This window comes from Andrographis paniculata, unplaced genomic scaffold (genome assembly GCF_009805555.1).
Source record: "Andrographis paniculata isolate CXL003 unplaced genomic scaffold, ASM980555v1 Contig51END, whole genome shotgun sequence".
NCBI lineage: Eukaryota > Viridiplantae > Streptophyta > Magnoliopsida > Lamiales > Acanthaceae > Andrographis > Andrographis paniculata.
The window spans coordinates 1,182,246-1,201,842 of record NW_026137586.1 but is presented as its reverse complement, the minus strand read 5'-3'; the positions used below and the strand labels follow the sequence as shown (position 1 = coordinate 1,201,842).

Below are 19,597 nucleotides of genomic sequence, written 5' to 3'. Positions count from 1 at the left end.
CTAAGTTAGCAGGGAGTTTGCTAGACAGACATTATCGAATAGTTCTTTTTGATGAGAGATATGAACAAGAAGTTTCCAAAAAACTAATATTTTCTTAATGATATGAAGCCAATAAGCAAACATCGAATCCGTAGATATTTTAACTCGTGTATCCAGGAAAAAGCAAAATATTTGATAGAAGGACCGGAAACCTTTTGAACAATCCTCCTTATATTTTGAAGCTAATTCATCAAGTTGATGATAAAATCCAGTAGATATTATGCGTTTGTTACACAACAATCCTTTAGAGGAAGAGCAAAACAAAGGGGACAATGAGTAGGAGATATAGATGTTTGAGCTCTAGAAGGATTTGGTGTTGCTCACATTTTGGGCGTGTTTGGCAATTAGCTGTTAGCTGATTCAATTAGCTGGTTTGACTAGCTGAGTCGATTAGCTATTCGTATTAAAATGTTTGGTAAAAGAACTGTTTGATATTATCTGTTTATACGTAAAATGACAATCGAGGACATTTCTATTTTATTTTTGTTTCCAATATATTCAATTATGTTCTTTTGAGTTTAAAATGTTTAAAATTTTTTGTTATTAGTTATTGAAAATTTTAAAAGTATTTATTTTTATTATAGTTAGATTTAAAAAATAATATATTTTTATTAAAATATATAAATAGTTTTTTCTATTGAAAATGCTGTAAAATATAAAATAATAAATTTTTCGTGTATATATTTATTATGTTAATTATGGATTAGTTTATTATATTTATAATTTTTAATAAAGTTAATTTATTTAATTTATTTTTAGTATAAAACTTATATAATATAATTTTAATATAAAAAGAAATTATTAATATTAATATTTTCTATTTTATGTTGATTTTAATAAATTTATATATTTAACAATTAAAATAATTTTTATATAAAAATTAATTATTTTAAATTTATAAAAATAAAACTATAATATAATAAAATATCTTAATATAATTAATAAATAATAAAAATATATTTATTTGTGCAAAATGCATAATAAATTTCTAAGGGCATATAAGAAATAACAATTTTTTTTTACAGAAAAAGCTATTTCAAAACGCTGGGTAAATTAGCTTTTTGGATCCAAAAAATTATTTCAAAAAGCTAATTTATCAAACACCTAAATTAACTTTTTAACTGATCAAACAGCAAAAAAACTGTTCAATAAGTTAAAAGCTTTTAAAAGAGCTATTTTCCAAATAACCCTTTATAAAAAGATGTTTACTTATAATACGAATTATATTATGGCGAGCCAAGAAGCACTTGGTAATGCAATCATTGATGGGACAATACTTAATCGTGAAGATCCTCCAGAATCGTTTCGATTGCTCGTTAGAGAACTACGATCATTAGCATATTTTTATTAATTTATTAATGATTGTAATACCACGGACAGGGGAGTATTAAAATTAAGCCAAAGTTTGTCGGACCAAATCCGAAAAATAAATTGTCATTTCCCAAATAATAGCTTAAACTTTAATGGTCAATATGAATTCTCAATTTTGCCCCTATCACTACCACTACCACTACCACTACCATCACCACCCACGCCACAATAAATTTTACTTAATATTTTAGCAGGTAAAACTTTTTTTGTATTTATGCGCACAACCACTCACACACATATAAATAAATACGTATATATATATATATATTATTGAATACACACATAAATACATACAATATGTGTGTGTATATATATATGTAAGTAACGTAACGCTACTGGTTGCCGTGTTGGGAGAGAGGAGAGCGCAAAATACCCATTCAGAAAAGCGAACGCCACTGACTGACCACACGAATCCTTCCCTCTCCGGTCAAGGCGAGATCCGTTTTTTTGTGTGGAATGCCATCCAATTCGCCTCGGAAACTCGCGTGCAAATGCATGAATGAGCGTCCGGATCTCTGTTTCTGTTGCTACTGTATATATGAATAATATGATGATGATGATGTGTTTCTAGGTCTGGTTGGTGCCTCAATTGTGGTGGACAAAAATGTGGCTGAGCAAATGGATCAAGGCGAAGCGAGCGCTACGGTTGAAGCTCACCACCTGTCTTCTCCCGCCGAGGACAATCGAGGATCCTCCGGCGCCGGCGCCGCGGAACGTCGCGACGGTTTCTGGTAGCGATTTGTTGGCTGAAGACGTGGATCGTGAAGTTCATGTGCCTTATACTCCGACGCCGTCTTCCTCCGGCATCCTTTTGCCTGATCATTCTGCCAAACCCGGCGAGGTCAAATATAGTAGATTTATATTGCGTTTTTGTTATGATATTAAGCTTGGAATTCGATGATAGTGTTTTTCTCTTGGTTGAAATCATCGAGTTACGTAAATTCACTTTTCAGGGGAGAAAGTATAATTTCAGATTGCGCCTGGTTTCTATCGGTTTCATCTTTTGTGAAAAGTAAATTTCTAATCTGTGTAGAATCTTATGCTGCTGATGAGGAAGTATATGAGATATTTGTATCTCTACCTTGTTGTATTTAATTAAAAGATCTCTAGTGAGTGATTATTCTTTGAACTGTAGTTTTGATAGATTCTTGCAAAGCTATGGTTTGAAGATGCTCTTATCAAAGGATATGAATCAAGTCCTTTTTAGAGATTTTATTAATGATTAAAGAAAGGGCTTAATGTGTTCCGCCTAGTGATTTTCACCTTGACTTAATTCCTGTAATATTTTAGATTTTACAGCACCCTTCCACCTGTCTTCTCTATGTAGGATTGTTTTTTACTTGAAGAAAAACCAAAAAGTCTTGTTTTCTCTATGAGTGTGATTATTCTTTGAACTGAAGTTTTGGTGATTCTAACAAAGCTATGTTTTGAAGATGCTCTTATCAAAGTATGTGAATCAAGTCCTTTTCAAGGATTTTTATCAATGATTAAAGAAAGGGCTCAATGTCTTCCTCCTAGAGATTTTCACCTTGACTTGATTCCTGTAATCTTTTAGATTTTACAGCACTCTTCCACTTGACCTCTCTATGTAGGATTGTTTTTTTTTTTTTTTCTTAAAAGAAAATCCAAAAAGTCTGGTTTTATACTGATGGATCATTGACTGAATTTTGTCTAAGGGGTTCCAATCAGGTGGGGTAGGGGTGTGGGCATGGTGTTGATAATGGATCTGTTAGTGTAGGAATTGTGAAGGAGAGATGGGGTCTGCATTGTGGATTGTGATGTAGTCTTTTGTTTCTCTATGTGGGTGGAGACTTTTGAGGACGATGGTAATCTGACCTTATTATAAAAGGCTTAAAAGGGATGGCAACAGTGAAATCCTTTACTTATCTTCTCTGCCCTTCTTACAGAGGGCAAAAGAAAGTGGATTTCTTGGTCAGCACCATAACTGTACTGCACACACGGCAATGTTCATTTGCCCATTTTTTTCTCACCCCTTTTTATGAATGTTATTTTGAACTTGACCATTGATTGAGAGCTTTCATGCTATGAACATCAAAGCAAGGCCAAAGGTTTGTAAAGTGGAAGGCAGTGCTATAGTGATTCAATGATTTCTGCTTCTTTTGATACATTATAGTGTGCTTTAAATCATAGATTACAATTTTTAATGCCTCAAAAGTTTCATTATGAGCTTTGATAGCCTGCTTATTGTGCTTTACATTTTAAAAGTTAATTGCTCGGATTGACTTTAGTGAATTGTTGTTCTTGAATTTGCAAGAATCTGTATAACTGTTGCATATTTTTTACAGCATGATTGTCAATTAGTGAACCTAATTAAATTTTTATATACTCTTTCTGTCAAGATATGCTCATTTTGTATTTTATGGCAAACTAATTACTGAGTTCTTGCATATCATAGGATGTAGCATCTTATCAGACCAATTTCAAGCCATATATAGTCATTATTGTTTGGTTGGATTGATTTTGTGTTTGCCTGGATACACATTGTTAAAATATATTTATGAAATATATACTCCCTCCGTCCCATAACAAAATATCCATTTTTTCATTTTAGTTCGTCCCATAACAAAGTATCCATTTCCTTTTTTAGTAACTGTTCTGTCTACCTAACATTACAAATACCTTTATGACTTACAATATATTACACAAATACCATTACATTTATATCACACATACTAATAAGGTTATTTTAGTCATTTCTACTTTATTCCTACTATATCCCAATATAATACTAATATTTCTAAAATTACTTGCAAAAAGCAAATGGATATTTAGTTCCGGGACAGAGGGAGTATTATATTTATGGTAGTTATGTCATTTAAGAGATTTGTAGGATCCTTGCATTATTTAGATGATTCGTATGTCATTATAAATATATACGAATTCTTATGATTGAAATAGAGAATTTTAGTTTCATATTCTACCACACATGAACGCATGAAACTGCGTCTAGTTTCGCAAGTTCCTTACTTATCAATGATGTGCAGAATTTCATGTCTTGTAGAATTACCTAGCATTTCATTTCTTGTGAATCATTAGTTTCTAAATCAGCTTTTGGGATGTGGCGACTTTGTAACCGAATATCCAGGAAATATTTTTGTACCTCAGCCTTTGTTGTGTGTTCTAAGCATGTTTTAAGAGCTAGAATTCAAACAATCGTACTTACATTGCTCCCTTTTATCAACTAAATATGCTGTCTTGTGTTCCAATTTCCGCGAGCATTCGACTTTATTTCATTTATTTCTCTCATCTTGTTTTCGATTTCTCTTTTTGCAGAAGATCTGTACAATATGCTTGGGGACTATGAGGCCTGGCAATGGGCTCGCCATTTTTACAGCAGAGTGTTCGCACTCGTTTCATTTCCACTGCATTACATCTAATGTGAAGCATGGAAAGCAAATTTGTCCCGTCTGCCGAGCAAATTGGAAAGAAGTCCCGTTTCAAAGCCCGGTAGCTGATAAATCTCACCCGGCTGCTCAAAATGATATCTTGATGCAAAGACAACCTTTTTCTCCACGAGTAGACACCGATCGACAAGTTTCTTCTATTTTTCAAGCGGCGCCAGAACCTGCAATCTTCGACGACGACGATGAAGTTTCTAGTCACCAATTTGGCGTCAGCCCGGGTAACTCAACCAGTAACACCTCTAATGATGATCATTCTACCGGACCGGTGATCGTCAAAACATATCCAGAAGTCCCTGCTGTTCCGAAGTCAGAAAACCGTCGCGAATTTTCAATCGTTATAAATCTTAAAGCTCCGAGTGCCCCTGCTCGACGGCCTTCTGAGATCGATGGACCAGGTTTCCCGCTTACATCGCAGACTTCCCGCACTCCAATCGATCTTGTGACGGTTCTTGATGTCAGCGGCAGCATGGCCGGGACAAAGCTTGCGCTGCTTAAACGAGCAATGGGATTCGTAATTCAAAACATGGGACCTTCTGATAGGCTCTCTGTGATCGCCTTCTCGTCATCGGCGCGGCGTCTTTTCCCTCTCCGTCGGATGACTGATTCCGGAAGGCACGAAGCACTGCAAGCCGTCAATTCTCTAAGATCGAACGGTGGGACGAACATCGCCGAGGGTCTCAGAAAGGCTGCAAAGGTTATGACCGATCGTAAATGTAAATTCCCGATTGGTAGTATCATTCTGTTATCTGACGGACAGGACACGCGCACCGTCAACAATCCGAATCCGAACCTCACCGATTATCAGCTGTTGCTTCCGGTCTCCGTCTGCTGCGATAATCCGTCGGGTTCTCATATTCCCGTGTATACATTCGGATTCGGCGCAGATCATGATGCCCAGCTGATGCATTTTATCTCTCAGAAATCCGGCGGAACGTTCTCTTTTATCGAATCCGAGACTGTGATGCAGGACGCTTTCGCGCAGTGCATCGGGGGGCTTTTAAGCGTCGTCGTGCGGGATTTACGAGTCGAAGTGATGTGCATCGACCGCGCGGTGAGGCTCACTTCGATTAAGTCGGGAAGCTACGTAACTCGACTGGCAGAAAGTCGACGCAAAGGCTCGATCGATATCGGATGCTTGTACGCGGAAGAAGAAAGGGACTTTCTAGTAACAACAGATTTCCCAATCGCCGATGACACTTGCGACGAAACGGCGCTGATTAATGTGAAGTGCGTCTACAAAAACGCGTCTTCGGAAGCTCCGATCACTCTGCGATCTGCAGGGAAAGTTGTGATCGAAAGGCCGTTGGACGTGGGACCGCAGACCGAATCCATCGAAGTCGACAGGCAAAAGAACCGACTCCGCTGCGCGGAAGCGATTGCGGAAGCGAGGGTTGCGGCGGAACGGGGCGATTTGGAAAGAGCGACGACGATTATCCACTGCTGCCGCATGGCAATTTCGGAAACGAGGTCGGCTCAGGCCGGAGACAGAATGTGCGTTTCCCTGAACGCAGAATTACTGCAAATGATGTCGCGCATGTCGAACCGACAGACGTATGAAGTGTCGGGGAGAGCTTACGTGCTGTCGGGGTTGAGCTCGCACTCGTGGCAGCGGGCGACGGCGAGAGGCGACTCCACGGAGAACACGAGCCTCCTGCAGTCGTACAAGACGCGATCGATGGTCGACATGGTGAACTTGTCGCAGTCGATGGTTTTGGGCGGCCATCGGCCGAGCCCGACGCCGAGCTCGTCACCCGGACGGCTATGAATGGTCTAGATCGAATCGATCGATTTCGGTATCTTCCTCTGTGGGTCTTTTTCACGAAGCAGCAGCAATGGTGAGTTCTTGTCAAGTAAGTTTTTTGCGTTCAATCTCTATGCTGCATTAAGATTTTTTGTTGTGTGATTCTGGAAATTTTGGGTGAAGTTGCAATAAGATAGATAGTTCTACTGCTTAAATATATACATATATATATAGAGAGAGATAGATATATAGATAGATGCAGAGTTGGTGGGGTATATGGGATTGAAATGTACATGGATGAATTTGAATGTTAGAGATTTGGGTGTTGATAATGTTGGGATTTAACTGTGGTTAGGATGTTGATTAGGGTTAATCAGTAATTTTATTTTAAATAGTATATGAACTATTATTACTCCATATATGATTGGAATTAAAATACTATAGGTTGGTTTGTTTTCCAGTTTAATTTTAATTAAATAGTATTTTGACGTAATATTTTACTAGAAAAATAGAATATTTTTATTGATTGCAAATGAAATAGTGTTGATTTAGGTTTGAAATATAAATCAAACACACCATTGGTGTATTGTGCGAGTTACTTTTATGTACTATCTGTATATATCATGCATCTGTGTTATATTAATGTGAATTATAAAAATATATTAGTCCAACTCTAACATTTATTTATTTTTTCATGCAAATTAAAAAATATTAATATTTCAATAGGAGTAGATAAATATAATAATATAAACATCAAATTGTTTATAATAAAAAAAGTGTAAAATGATAAATAAATAAAAAAAATATTAGTAGTTAAAGGTAGAATCCACAGTTACTCTGAGAAAAAAAAATGTGAACCTTTGAATTAGATATTCTCTTTGTATTCCGGTTAAATTGTCTCTTTCTCCGACAGGGAATGGGGCGGGTTAGCCTCAGATCCGTCCCGGACTCAGTTTTAGTGGGCTGGATTCGGGTAAAAAAAAATTAAATTGGGGCGAGTTGTGAATTTTGAGTTTTATACCCGATTGGGTTTGGAACAGGTTACGGGTTTTACTATAAACCAGCCTCACCTCGGATCTGGACCTGAACCCGTATATTTTAATAATTATTATAATTTATTCATATTTTTACACAATATAAATTATGGAGCATTATTTATTTATTTAAAAAAATTTAAATATGAAATAGAACTTTAGTTCTAATTCAAATTTATCTTCACATTTATTTATACTACAATTCTTTTTATAATCGAGACTCTCTTTATAATCGGGACTACTGCTTATCGCCATCAGTATTATCGTCAATATTTGATTGTTCTTATTTTATAACTATAATTTTTTGGTATTTTGACGCATTTTTTTAATATTAAATTATTTTTAATTTTTTTTAAAAAAAAAACGAGTTTGTCGGGTTGGCCTCGAACCTGGAGGGTTAAGAGCGGGACGGGTCCTGGGGCTGGGTTGAAGCAGCACGGGGCAGGTCTTAGGTCCTAATATTTTCTAGCGGGGCGGGTCCCGGGACCTGCAAAATCCGTTCCGAACCCGTCCCGTTGACATCCCTACTCTCCCGTTGTGCCATTACAAATGACCCATTTTTTTTGTCCGTCTAAATGACTTAGGGCCTATTTGGATTGGCGCAGAAGCAAAAAGCAGAAACATCGATTTTGTATTTTGATAAATCATTATAAAAGCAGCTTTTTGTAAAAAAAACTGTTTGGATGTTATATTGTTGAAAGTGCTTTTAAACTTTTAAAATTATTTGAAATGACATATTGTTAATATAATAGTATTTTTCTATAACACTTTTATAATTTAATTTAAATTTTATAAATTATATTTAAAAATTTTAAATTAAAGTATAAAAAATTGTACTTTTAAATTTTGATTATTTATAATTTAAAAAATTTTAATTTAAAGATAATATATCGATTAAACATAAAACTACAATATAATATTAAATAATTTGTATTTTATAAATTATATTTAGTAATTTAAGTATAATTAAAAAATTTATATACTCCTCAGTATTTTAAATTTCAAATTTTAATCCAAATATAATACTTAAATTAACAATAATAAATTAATTATATTTTTAAATCTTTATTAAAATATAATATATATATATATAAGTTATTTATTTTTATATTATATTATACTATCTTATTGTATTTATTATTATTATTATTATTATTAAGAATAAAACACTAACTTTAAATGAAAAGTGTTTCTGCTTATTTCAGAAGCCATTCTTAATGTGCTTCCGAAAAAAAAAAAAAAAAAAAAAAGTTTTTTAACCTCAAAAGCTGCTTATGTTTTTGAACAAAGCCAATGCAAACAAGCAGAAGCCAAAAGCTCCTACCAGAAGCCAATCCAAACGGTATTTATTTGTATTATATAAAATTTTATTCTTTACAAAAATAATACTAAAGATATTAATAATATCAAACATTACTTATATTAAAAAAAATAATATTATAACTTATTATTAATAACTTACTAAGACTATCTAAAATATAAAAGAATATTATAATTTATTAATGTACGGTACCTAAAATATCGTGTACTTAATTAAAGAGGTCATCTTGTCAATTAAGAGAGAGTAATTAAGATTGATTTATAAGGATTAACCACACATTGAATTTTAATAATTTGTAGTAAAAATTTACACATTCATAATTAACATGTGTATTAAAGGCTAAAAACAAGGAAGGGATATGTTCACACTAGGTTTGGTAAAACCTGATTAAGTTTAACAAGACAAATCAAATCATATTTGACAGAGAAGACCCGAAAACGTGAAGTTTAACCTCATAAACTTATAGTCAAGTCATCCAATGTCACCAAGTTATATCCTACTAGACCTGTCAAATTATATATATATATATATATATATTAATGATGTGAGAATTTGTAATCGTTTTTTTTCGAGCACGTTTGGGGGTTTGGATTTTGAGTTGAGATTTGAATAGTAAATATTTTGAATTTGAATAGTTGTATGATGTGATATAAATAGGTGTTGATGTAATATTTTGAATGTAAAATTGATTTTTTGGTATAATATAAAAAATAAAAAATAGGTGTTTGATTTGATATTTTTTGGGGAAAAAAATGGGATAAATAATCCACCCAAACAAACACAAATTTCGATCGAACATAATAGTTTGCAAACTAAACTCGACAAGATAAATCATGTATGATAGATAAGACTTACAGATTTTGAACGTTTGGTTTTATTTAATTTTGGTTTAAGTCTAATTTTTTTTATTTGATTTTTAAATTCAATAATAATTTAGTATAATACTCCCTCCGTCCCAAAACTATATTCTTAGTTGTGTTGGACACGAGATTTAAGAAATATTGATATTATATTGATAATGGATAAAAAAATATAGATAAAAGACATTTTTGCCTTTGTGAGTGTATTAATGTAAAAGATAGTGACAATTATATAATAATAATAATAAAAGAGTACGAATAGTTATATAGTAATATCGTTATTCATGTAAATAAGACTGTTGTTTTGGAACGGACAAAAATAGTAAACAAGACTATTGTATTGGGACGAAGAGAGTAGTATTTTATAAAAAAAAATAATACTATTATTTTATCAAAATCATACTTAAATTGAATAATATTATTTAAACCCTACTTATATAATTTTTTGTATATTCAAATACCTTTTTGTCAGCTAGTAAATTTTTTATTTGACTTTTACAAATAAATTTATTTATTTTTTTACTAAAATAGTAAAATAAAAAATTTAGATAGACTACTAATTTTATCTTTATAGTACAAGTAAGTATATTCTTTCTATTTATGGGAGAATAATTTTTTATTGGATTTACTTTTTTTTTTTAAATAATATTTATTAAAAAAAATAATTTGTTTATTAAAAATTGCATTGATCAAAATAATACTACTCCATCGTCATATTTTAATGTAAATATTTTATTAATTAATAAAAATATATAAATTTATAAAAATAAAAAGTTAATATTATCAAGATATATATATATATATATATTTAACTGAAATAAATACAAATAAATGAGTAAAAAAATAAGGGAACAAATACATTTATTGAATTTAAAGAAGAGAGCAACATTTCTTGTTTGAAACTTAGGTTGTGTTTGTTTGGAGATTTGTATTTATTTATTTATTTTGTTGAAATTTGAATAATATAAAATTTGAATTGAAAAATAATACTATGTCACATAAATAAATATTAACAAGATATTTTAAATATAAAACTATTTGTAATATAATATAAAAATAAAAATAAATATTTAATTTGATATTTCAATAATTTTTTTTAATAAATAATATTATATTAGTTTCATTTACCATATTTATTTTTCCGTCTATTCTACTTTTTCTTTTTTAAAAAAAGTATATTTTAATACTATTTTTAATTTTTAAATTATTTATCTTAATTTCAATTAATAATTATTTTTATCGTATAATAAAAATTTTACTAATCTATTTTTAATTATTTGTTAGTTATACTTTTTATAAATTGATATAAAAAAGAAACGCTAAAACTTAACAAACCTTTGTTAACGTCTAGAAATTTGAAATGAAATATTAAAAAAATAATTAATATATTTAGAGTTTTGGAAAAACCTACAAATTTCCACGTGGGAGCTTCAGTCATATCATCACCATCTTCTTCTTCTTCCTTTCACCTCTGCTAGGATTCGCCATAGATATCTGTGCAAGCGTGATCTTCCAGACACATTACCCCTACCCTCCCTCACTGCCCTTCCTACTTTCTCTGCTGCAAGGTCCCTCTTTCTCTTTGCCTGAATTGTCTATGGAATAGTTTTCTCTTTTTTTTGGCTATGGAATAGTTCTGGATTGATACATTATCCAATAATATGTGCTTACATACATTTTGTTGATATATACATATAGTGTGTATGTCAGTGTACGATTTTTCATGAGATTTTTGGCTCTAAAGGTCTTTGAACGTGCATAATTAGTCCTTGTTTAGCTTGCTCTTCCTGCATTGTCTCTGGCGTTGGTTGTTCAATTTAGAGTGAAGCTCGAATCGTTAGGGTTTTAGGAGTTCGCTGAAACCCTAATTTTATTGCGATTTTCTCAATGAATGTTTACTAACTCAGGTTTGCAGCTGATTTGTTGGGCATTTTTTCTGTTTATGATTAACTAATTATGTATTTCTGTTTTTATCAGCATTAGCTCTGAAATTAGGGATTTCGATTTGAAAAAATGAATATATTATAGTAACTTTCTTTAGGTAGATATGTTGCTGTGTTCATGCTCTATGAAAATTTGGGGATTTGTGGTTCATGAATTCCTCAAATATTTATTAGGTTTCTTTAATAAACAATGATTATTATAAATTTACCGACATGGAGAGGGAGGTGGTGGGGCTGATTCATAAAGAACAAGATGTCTTTATCTAACACCTCATCATCCTCCCAAGAAATATATATATATTCAAAGCTTGTCTACTGTAAACCATGACTTTTAACCTTTCCCAAGTTGTCTTGGAAGCAAAGTCATTTAAAACCGTTGAGATTTATAGCCATTTACGAAATTTGAGTTGTTTACCGCCCTCTTTACACAATTTAAATGTGGTTACTTTATGCAGCTCACCCATATTTATACCCAAATATTAATCCAGAAGTTCAAGAACAGATGGTTGTTAATTGTTAATATAATGTGCTTATTTTATCCAGTTTGTTTGTTAGGTGGTCTCTGTCATGTTTGAAAGTTGTAGCTTTCAGCGTGTGGTTGATTGGTCAGTTCTCTAGATATATTATCTTTGATATTTTTTGATTTAATCATTGCTGATCAGGAAAGTCTTTTTCTTGTATACATTGTTTTCAGACATCCAGTTTCTGCTCTACCCTCGACTTCATTCATGGTTTGTTGAGGTGTCTTTCCACATCTGGAAATCTTGGCTGGAAATCTTTTTGGGTATTTGTTTCAACTTCCCCCAAGGTTTTCACGCTTGGAGTTTGAAGCATCCAACTGGTAAGAATGGCAATTCTTTTAGTTTCTACTTTTTTTGTGATCATGACATTGAATTGCTAAATTAAGAGTTACTTGTGAATGTGATGTGATGGGAACTGTTAAATCACCTTAAGGGTGTTTCTGAATATCTGTTTAAGGGTCTGTTTGTCGAAATCATTCCACATTCCTTGGAATTAGATGTTACCTGGTGCTTCTGTGTTTCAATTTTCACATCTTAGCTCTTTCTCTGCTGAAACTATTGAAAGAGACGGAATTACACTAAAGATAATTCAACTTTCAATGCTAAATAACACCAATGAATGGGGCAAAGAAGTCGAGGATTCGTTGGCATAAACAGTGCAGAATTGAAAATTCATGACTCCAGTATTCCAACTTTATTGTTTCTTGTGATATTGTTATTTAAAATTTTGATTTCTAAAAGGTTTGCATTGTCAATAGATTCATCTTTTGGCAGAGTTAAGCAAGCCATTGTCGAATGAAGCTAAATTGATCCTCAAACTTCTCCCTAGTTTGCTTCTTGTAGGTTCTTCAAGAAAAAGTTTTACGATTTGATCATAAATCTGTTTAAAGCGCCGCATAGTTTTTCTTCCAGCTATGAGCAAGTGTGAATGTTGTTAGATGTCGCAATGTCGATTTCTTCTAGAGAAGAAAGCATGAATATTAGTAGGGCCTTCTTTAATTGTGGAAGTTGGTTATAGATACTGTTTAGTGAAGTCAGCTGTTCAATATTGTTTGTCTGATGCTCCACTTTTCTTTTTTGATGAAGATGAATTTCATTTGCAGATCAAATTGCTATAGGTTGGAAACAGTGGAGTAAACCTTATTTATTGAGGCTATAGTTGGAACAGCTCAATGGATATATATATCGGGCACAATTCGAACGTTCTGATTAAAGGTGTAACAAATGAAAGTAAGTTATACATACGTTTTTGAATTTATAGATGAAACAGCATACTCTTGGATTCGTACATTCTCAAGTTCTTCTCAAACGTATCGAGTTCTCGAATGCAGATGGAATATTTTGTTTTCAAAATTCTTCCATTTACATTATGTCACTTTCTGCTTAGTTATAATATACTTCATTCTTTCCAATTATTCTTTTTACTAAATGCAGGTTAGTTGCTGGTTTCGGACAAATGGGGCTTCACTCGAAATTTGCATTTTTTTGCATCATTAATGCAATCTGGATTCAGAACTGTCTTTGTGGTAACAACCTTGTCCCCTATCCTTGTGGATTATGAAAATAAGAAAAAAATTAATGTAGATAGAATAGATAGTCCCCTAATTGTATATTTATGTATATATATGTGTACGAGGGATTTGTAAACTCGAACTAGCTTATTGGATGTTGCATTTGCTATAATTGATGCTAGCATATTATGAAATGGAATTTATGATAGACAATCTCAAATCTCCGAATTTTTTTTTTTTCGTTATTTTTCAGATGAGCTTGCAGTGAAGTCCAAGGCAGACAACTGGACATGCATCTGTTCTGTTGTGCACCATGCGGACTCGAACTTCATTTCTACAAACTGCTCTTCATCCTGTGATTGCAGCCCGGGTACACATCTCATATTAAAATGTTCTGTCATCGTTGCTACTTTCTCTTGTTTGTGAAAAAGGGAATAAAAGAACGAGCTTGTTACCCGTACTTTTAGTAGCCATCTGTAGAGGAATCGAATCTCAAGTTTGTTTTTACTGTTAAAATGAAATTTCTGCTTGGATTGGCATATAATTCGATTAGTTTAACAAAACTGGAGCTGTATGTAGGTCTACATAATTGATTTTGTCGTTACTAGAAAAACTCAATGATCATACCGTCACCTACAGCTGCAGGAGGATCCACTGAGGACAGGTGGTCATGCGTTTGCTCCAGCGGCGAATTGCCGAGACTAGTCAGTGACAACAGTAAAAATAGCTGTTTTACTGCATGCAACTGTGATGCTGGTAAATTACCTTCCTGCTACGCGAGTAAAATTTCTCTTCGAAGATTACTATGCTCCAGTTTTCGCCATAGACTTTTCGCCAAGTTTGCTAATTTGGTATTTGAGGATCGATCAGTTCATATATAAGTAAAATTTGGATTCACATTGCATTGAAAATACATTTGCTGTTGGCTTAGGCTTAATGCACTCAACTACGGGTATGTTACAGGGGCATTATCTGAATTAAGGACTTCGAAGAAGCATATCGGGAGCAAGCTTGTTTTGATAGTTCTCTTACTGTGCATCTTCCTCACAGCAATTGCAATAATTGGTTCAGTGATGTGGTACTTATATCGAAAGGAAAAAAGCTCGGTTTTATGGACTTTATCCCCTTCGGAGCGACTAACAAGTTGTAGCAGTGCGACCAACTTGACGAGCCGAGCAGGTTCGTCTGTGTCTGTTTACAAAGGACATGTGGATAGCTCGTTCTCGCCATTTTTAGGTATATACACACATATATATATATATATATTCCTGTTTGTATTTTGCCATAAGATTATTCATCTGAAGCTGAATGTTGTTAACTTATATGTGAAGGATGCATTCCCAAGACTAACTTTTTATTCAGAGACGGCAAACGAACAATACATGGAACATTAATACAATTCTCGTATCTCGAACTGGAAAGTGCGACGAGCAGATTTTCCGATACTAACATAATTGGAGTTGGCGGAAGCAGCCATGTTTACTGTGGCAATCTCAGAGATGGTAGAGTCGTCGCGATCAAGAGAATGAGAACTCAAAGCGGCCCCGATGCAGAGCACGTTTTCTTGACGGAGGTGGTAACTTCGAATAATTACCGAATTTATATTATCTGCGCCGTGAAAATGGAAGTTACGTTAAAAAAAACCGTGTTCTGTGAATTCAGATAGAATTGATATCAAGACTTCATCACTGTCACGTCGTGCCGTTGCTTGGATACTGCTCGGAACACCAAGGAAAACACGCCGAGAGGCTGCTGGTGTTCGAATACATTCCCAACGGTAATCTCAGGGAATGCCTCGACAGGGACACCGGCCAATGCTTGAGCTGGAATACTCGGATTTCCGTAGCTCTTGGAGCTGCACGTGGCTTGGAATATCTACACGATGCTGCTGCGCCGCGAATACTGCACAGAGACGTAAAATCAACAAACATTCTTCTGGACGAGAACTGGAGAGCCAAGGTACGTCGCTATAAGCCTATAATTGTCGACGTTGAAGATATACGGAATTATGCTGACCTACTTTTACCCGTTAATATCATCGTTTCGACGTGTATGCAGATTACCGATTTGGGGATGGCTAAACACCTACACAACGACGGGATTCTCAGCTGTTCGAGCTCTCCGGCTAGAATGCAAGGGACGTTTGGTTACTTCGCGCCCGAATACGCGATTATTGGTCGAGCTTCTTTGAAATCCGATGTTTTCAGTTTCGGCGTGGTTCTTCTTGAACTGATCACGGGTCGAAATCCCATCCAAAAGTCGTCGAATAAAGGGGAAGAAAGCCTTGTGATTTGGGTATGTGTTTCTTAAATTCAGTCATCTAAGTTTTTTACCGTTTGTGAAGTTTATTTTACCGAAACATTTCGATCTTGTCGCGCAGGCGCAACCTCTTTTGCACGATAGTAAGCGAGTGATTTCCGAGCTACCCGACCCTCGACTCGAAGGAAGATTCCAAGAAGAGGAGATGCAAGTTATGGCGTACTTAGCGAAGGAGTGCTTGTTATTGGATCCCGACTCTCGACCTAGCATGAGCGAGGTAGTCCAAATTCTTTCGACAATTGCGCCGGACAAATCTAAACGGAAGAATTTGTCGATGCACGCCTTTCAGGTAATCTATCTATCATATGATTAGAGTACATTTATCTGTTACATGCGTGCAAAAAGCTATTAAATGAACCCAATAGCTTGCAAACTAAGCTCGATTCGACTCGTTAACAATTCGACTCGACTCGATTATAGGGATTAAATGTGCCATACTCAAATTCCAAAATTATTGTTTCTATAAACAAGCCGAGATAAACCACCCGAGCTTGAGTCGATTTGTTAATAGTGTGACTTGACTCGTTTATAGAGATAAACTAGCCGAACTCGAGTTAGAACATTATTATTTTTATAAATGAGCCGAGCTTAATTTGATTCGTTTATAGGGATAAACCAGCCGAGTTCGTGCTAGAAAATTCTTTATTTCTATAAACGAGCCGAGTTTGAGCTCATGTAGCAGGTAGCTTGATTGATCTCATTAGTGATCGAACCACTATTTTAGTTTGGATCCTAAATGAGCCGAGTCAAATTTATACCGATAATATGTTCGAGTCGAACTCAAACAATAAATATTTGAGCTCGTTCGATTCATTTAACAACTCTGACCATACATATCTTAAATTGTCTTCTCTTTGTCAGCGTCATTCTTCGTCGTCATCCTACGGAGGCATGAATCCGGTGGCAAGTGACGACGAGTATTGCGACAGCTCTGTGTCGGAGGAAATCAAGCAAATTACGTCGGAAATTCCAGTTGGAGGCTCGATTCCTGCCAATGCCATTGCCGGGGCCATTCCCTGTGACGAGAAGGGGAAAGAAGCCGATGGTTTGTCATCGGCTAGCGTCGAAAATCTGACGCTCCTGACGTCGAAATCTCGAAGCTGCCGGGTGGAAGACGATGTTGTAGTAGATTTGACGGAGCCGAGGTTCGAGTCCTTCTGTTTATCGCACGCGGACTGATACGACGAAGGATGACCGATACGGGCGACGACGAGCAAGAAGCCATAGGCAGAAAGATAGGTTATATATATATATATATGTATGTAGTAGAAAAATCAAAGAACGATGGATGAGAGAATGCATATTTATTTATCTTTTTGATGAGTTAAGTTTTTCATTCCTTTGCATGTTTTCTAATGTCGGGGAAATTGTTCGATATTAGCCTTTGCTCGTTGGTTTCATTTATTAGGGCGTGTATAAGGGCTTGAGTTTCAAATTTTGCTTCGGTTTGAGTCTTGATTTGATTCATTTAGGCTTCTCCAACCGACAATTCAACTTATGCGATAACTCCAAAACTACAGTTACTCCCGTTATTTAACTCACAACTCTATTTTTTACTCTAAAAGTAATATTTATTAAATATTTTATTTTTTATATATTATTTTAAATTATTTTTTATATCTACAATTAATATTTTAAAAAAAATTAAAAAATTAATTAATTAATTAATATACAAATTAAAAAAATATATATATATATATGAACGCCATAAAAATAGCGTTATTACGGTGCAAACACCATTTTTGATTAAAAAATAGCGTAGAATTGGAGAGTGAACTCCATTTACGGAGTACGGCGTCAAAATTGCAGCCCTGTTGGAGATGGCCTTAGAGCATCTTCAGCGGACCTAAAAATACAATGAGTTGGCATAAATTTGAGTAAGAATGTTAATGGGTTGGGTATGGATCAGGATGGATTCATGATTTTATTCATACGTATATTACTATATTCAAGACTTTGATATTAATGTTTTCGGACTCTACCGTGATGTATATGCCATATCTGCCAGACATGTTAGATCCGTCAAATTCAAAAAATTTAAATATAAGTTTGATTTGACTGACTTACTAAAAAAATATCTATATATTTTTTTTAAAAATAAATTAAATATATATAACAAATATAAATTTTCACTAATACCACCTTGATGCCTCCTCCGTGGCCACCACCACCACCAAAGCTAAAAATAAAATTGAAAATAGAAATTAAAATTTAAAAATAATAAAATTTATTACTTTAATTGATCAGGTACAGGTCTGCAATTAAATCTTGAGCCCACACAGACTCTAAGATTTTTATTAAAGTATTAACTTAATAAAAGTATGTAAGATGATTCTGATTAAATTAATTGTATTTGTAATTATATGTTTAAATTTATGTAAAAATTAAACAATACTTTGATATTGATGTGTTATTAATTTTACAATAATAAAAAATGATTATTTTTTAATGAGACGTACAAAAATAATAAAAAAATACTTTCAATTGTAACGAGAGAGTGTACATTCAGTTCGTCCACTTAGAATATATATATATATATATCAATTTTTTGTATTAAATTTAGTAAATATTGTATTTAATAATAGTTGGTGGTAGTTTTGATATATAAAAACAATTTTACCCTGTAAAGTTAATACGAGAATATAGATGTAAATAATTATAAATTTGTGGTATTTGTAATATGTAATAAGGTTCATATATACTTAAATAAAAATTGTTATTTTATATTTAAAAATTAATAAAATGTATACTTATTAACTGGATGTAAAATTATATAATTTTTGAATAATTACACATGATTTTATTTTATTTATTATAAAATGTATAATAATAAAGAAATAAAGCTACTGTTAGTTATTCATTTTTAATGACAATGATTAAAGTAAATCAAAAAACATCTTTGAAGTAGGATCCTAAATTTTGGTATGCCTAACAATTCATTTTTATTCGAAAATTCAAATTAAAATTTCAATTACATTTATTATTATTATTAGGCAGTAAATTCCTATTATCAATTTGGATATTTATTTAATTTTTAGTTAAATAATATTTTGATTTTACTAGAAAAATAAATTATTTTTATTAAAAATAATACAAAATGAATAATAGTGTCACACCCTATTATTCTTTCCGATAAAATATTAGATTCAAATTATTATTTTAAAAATCAACATATATATATTCTTCTTTTAACCGTGTCGCTTTGTGTGTTTTTGAATGTATGTATTTTTTTTATTTTAGGTATAATGAATTATATCGATAATACGAAAAATAATATTTTGGACAAAATATTAACTTTTTGTGAATATATATTATATTCTTTTTGTCCCACTCCAAAAAAGTTATTTGATGTTTTCTAGGAGATTAAAAAATAATATTTTTTTTGTCTCTTATCTATTTATCTGTTTACTTTTTGCACGAAATTTTAACGATATTAGTATTATATCGTGGTGTGGTATGAATAAAGTAGAAGAAATTAAAATAATTTTATTAGTATTGTGTGATATAAATGT

The 19,597-nt window shown here is 33.0% G+C and overlaps 2 protein-coding genes across 7 annotated transcripts; both read left to right on the top strand.

Annotated features, from left to right (window-relative positions):
• The first annotated feature begins 1,742 nt into the window (after positions 1-1,742).
• Positions 1,743-7,016, top strand: LOC127253890 (E3 ubiquitin-protein ligase WAV3-like). Of its 2 annotated transcripts, XM_051278695.1 has the most exons (3): positions 1,743-1,842; positions 1,982-2,251; positions 4,705-7,016. In XM_051278695.1, the coding sequence occupies exons 2-3, from the start codon at positions 2,015-2,017 to the stop codon at positions 6,598-6,600; spliced, it is 2,133 nt and encodes a 710-aa protein (XP_051134652.1). In that variant the 5' UTR covers positions 1,743-1,842; positions 1,982-2,014; the 3' UTR covers positions 6,601-7,016. The 2 variants fall into 2 exon arrangements, with proteins under 2 accessions (XP_051134652.1, XP_051134651.1); XM_051278694.1 differs by having other exon boundaries at positions 1,744-2,251.
• A 4,216-nt stretch (positions 7,017-11,232) lies between these two features.
• LOC127253527 (receptor-like serine/threonine-protein kinase NCRK) lies at positions 11,233-17,532 on the top strand. 5 transcript variants are annotated; one of them, XM_051278168.1, is made up of 13 exons: positions 11,243-11,359; positions 12,290-12,339; positions 12,429-12,575; positions 13,359-13,485; positions 13,690-13,781; positions 14,020-14,136; positions 14,406-14,522; positions 14,730-15,002; positions 15,098-15,339; positions 15,429-15,725; positions 15,825-16,061; positions 16,147-16,374; positions 16,947-17,532. In XM_051278168.1, exons 5-13 carry the CDS (start codon positions 13,712-13,714, stop codon positions 17,262-17,264), a joined length of 1,899 nt encoding a protein of 632 aa, XP_051134125.1. In that variant the 5' UTR covers positions 11,243-11,359; positions 12,290-12,339; positions 12,429-12,575; positions 13,359-13,485; positions 13,690-13,711; the 3' UTR covers positions 17,265-17,532. The 5 variants fall into 5 exon arrangements, with proteins under 5 accessions (XP_051134124.1, XP_051134128.1, XP_051134125.1 ...); XM_051278167.1 differs by lacking the exon at positions 12,290-12,339 and having other exon boundaries at positions 11,233-11,359; XM_051278171.1 differs by lacking the exon at positions 12,290-12,339 and having other exon boundaries at positions 11,233-11,359; positions 13,342-13,485.
• Positions 17,533-19,597: the final 2,065 nt, after the last annotated feature.

Coding starts and splice junctions, on each gene's coding strand:
- LOC127253527 (XM_051278167.1), top strand. CDS start 13,712: ATGGGGCTTCACTCGAAATTTGCATTTTTTTGCATCATTAATGCAATC. Junction 15,003..15,097: donor CTCGTTCTCGCCATTTTTAG/GTATATACACAC, acceptor TTATATGTGAAG/GATGCATTCCCAAGACTAAC. Junction 16,062..16,146: donor AAGAAAGCCTTGTGATTTGG/GTATGTGTTTCT, acceptor CTTGTCGCGCAG/GCGCAACCTCTTTTGCACGA.
- LOC127253890 (XM_051278695.1), top strand. CDS start 2,015: ATGTGGCTGAGCAAATGGATCAAGGCGAAGCGAGCGCTACGGTTGAAG. Junction 2,252..4,704: donor ATTCTGCCAAACCCGGCGAG/GTCAAATATAGT, acceptor CTCTTTTTGCAG/AAGATCTGTACAATATGCTT.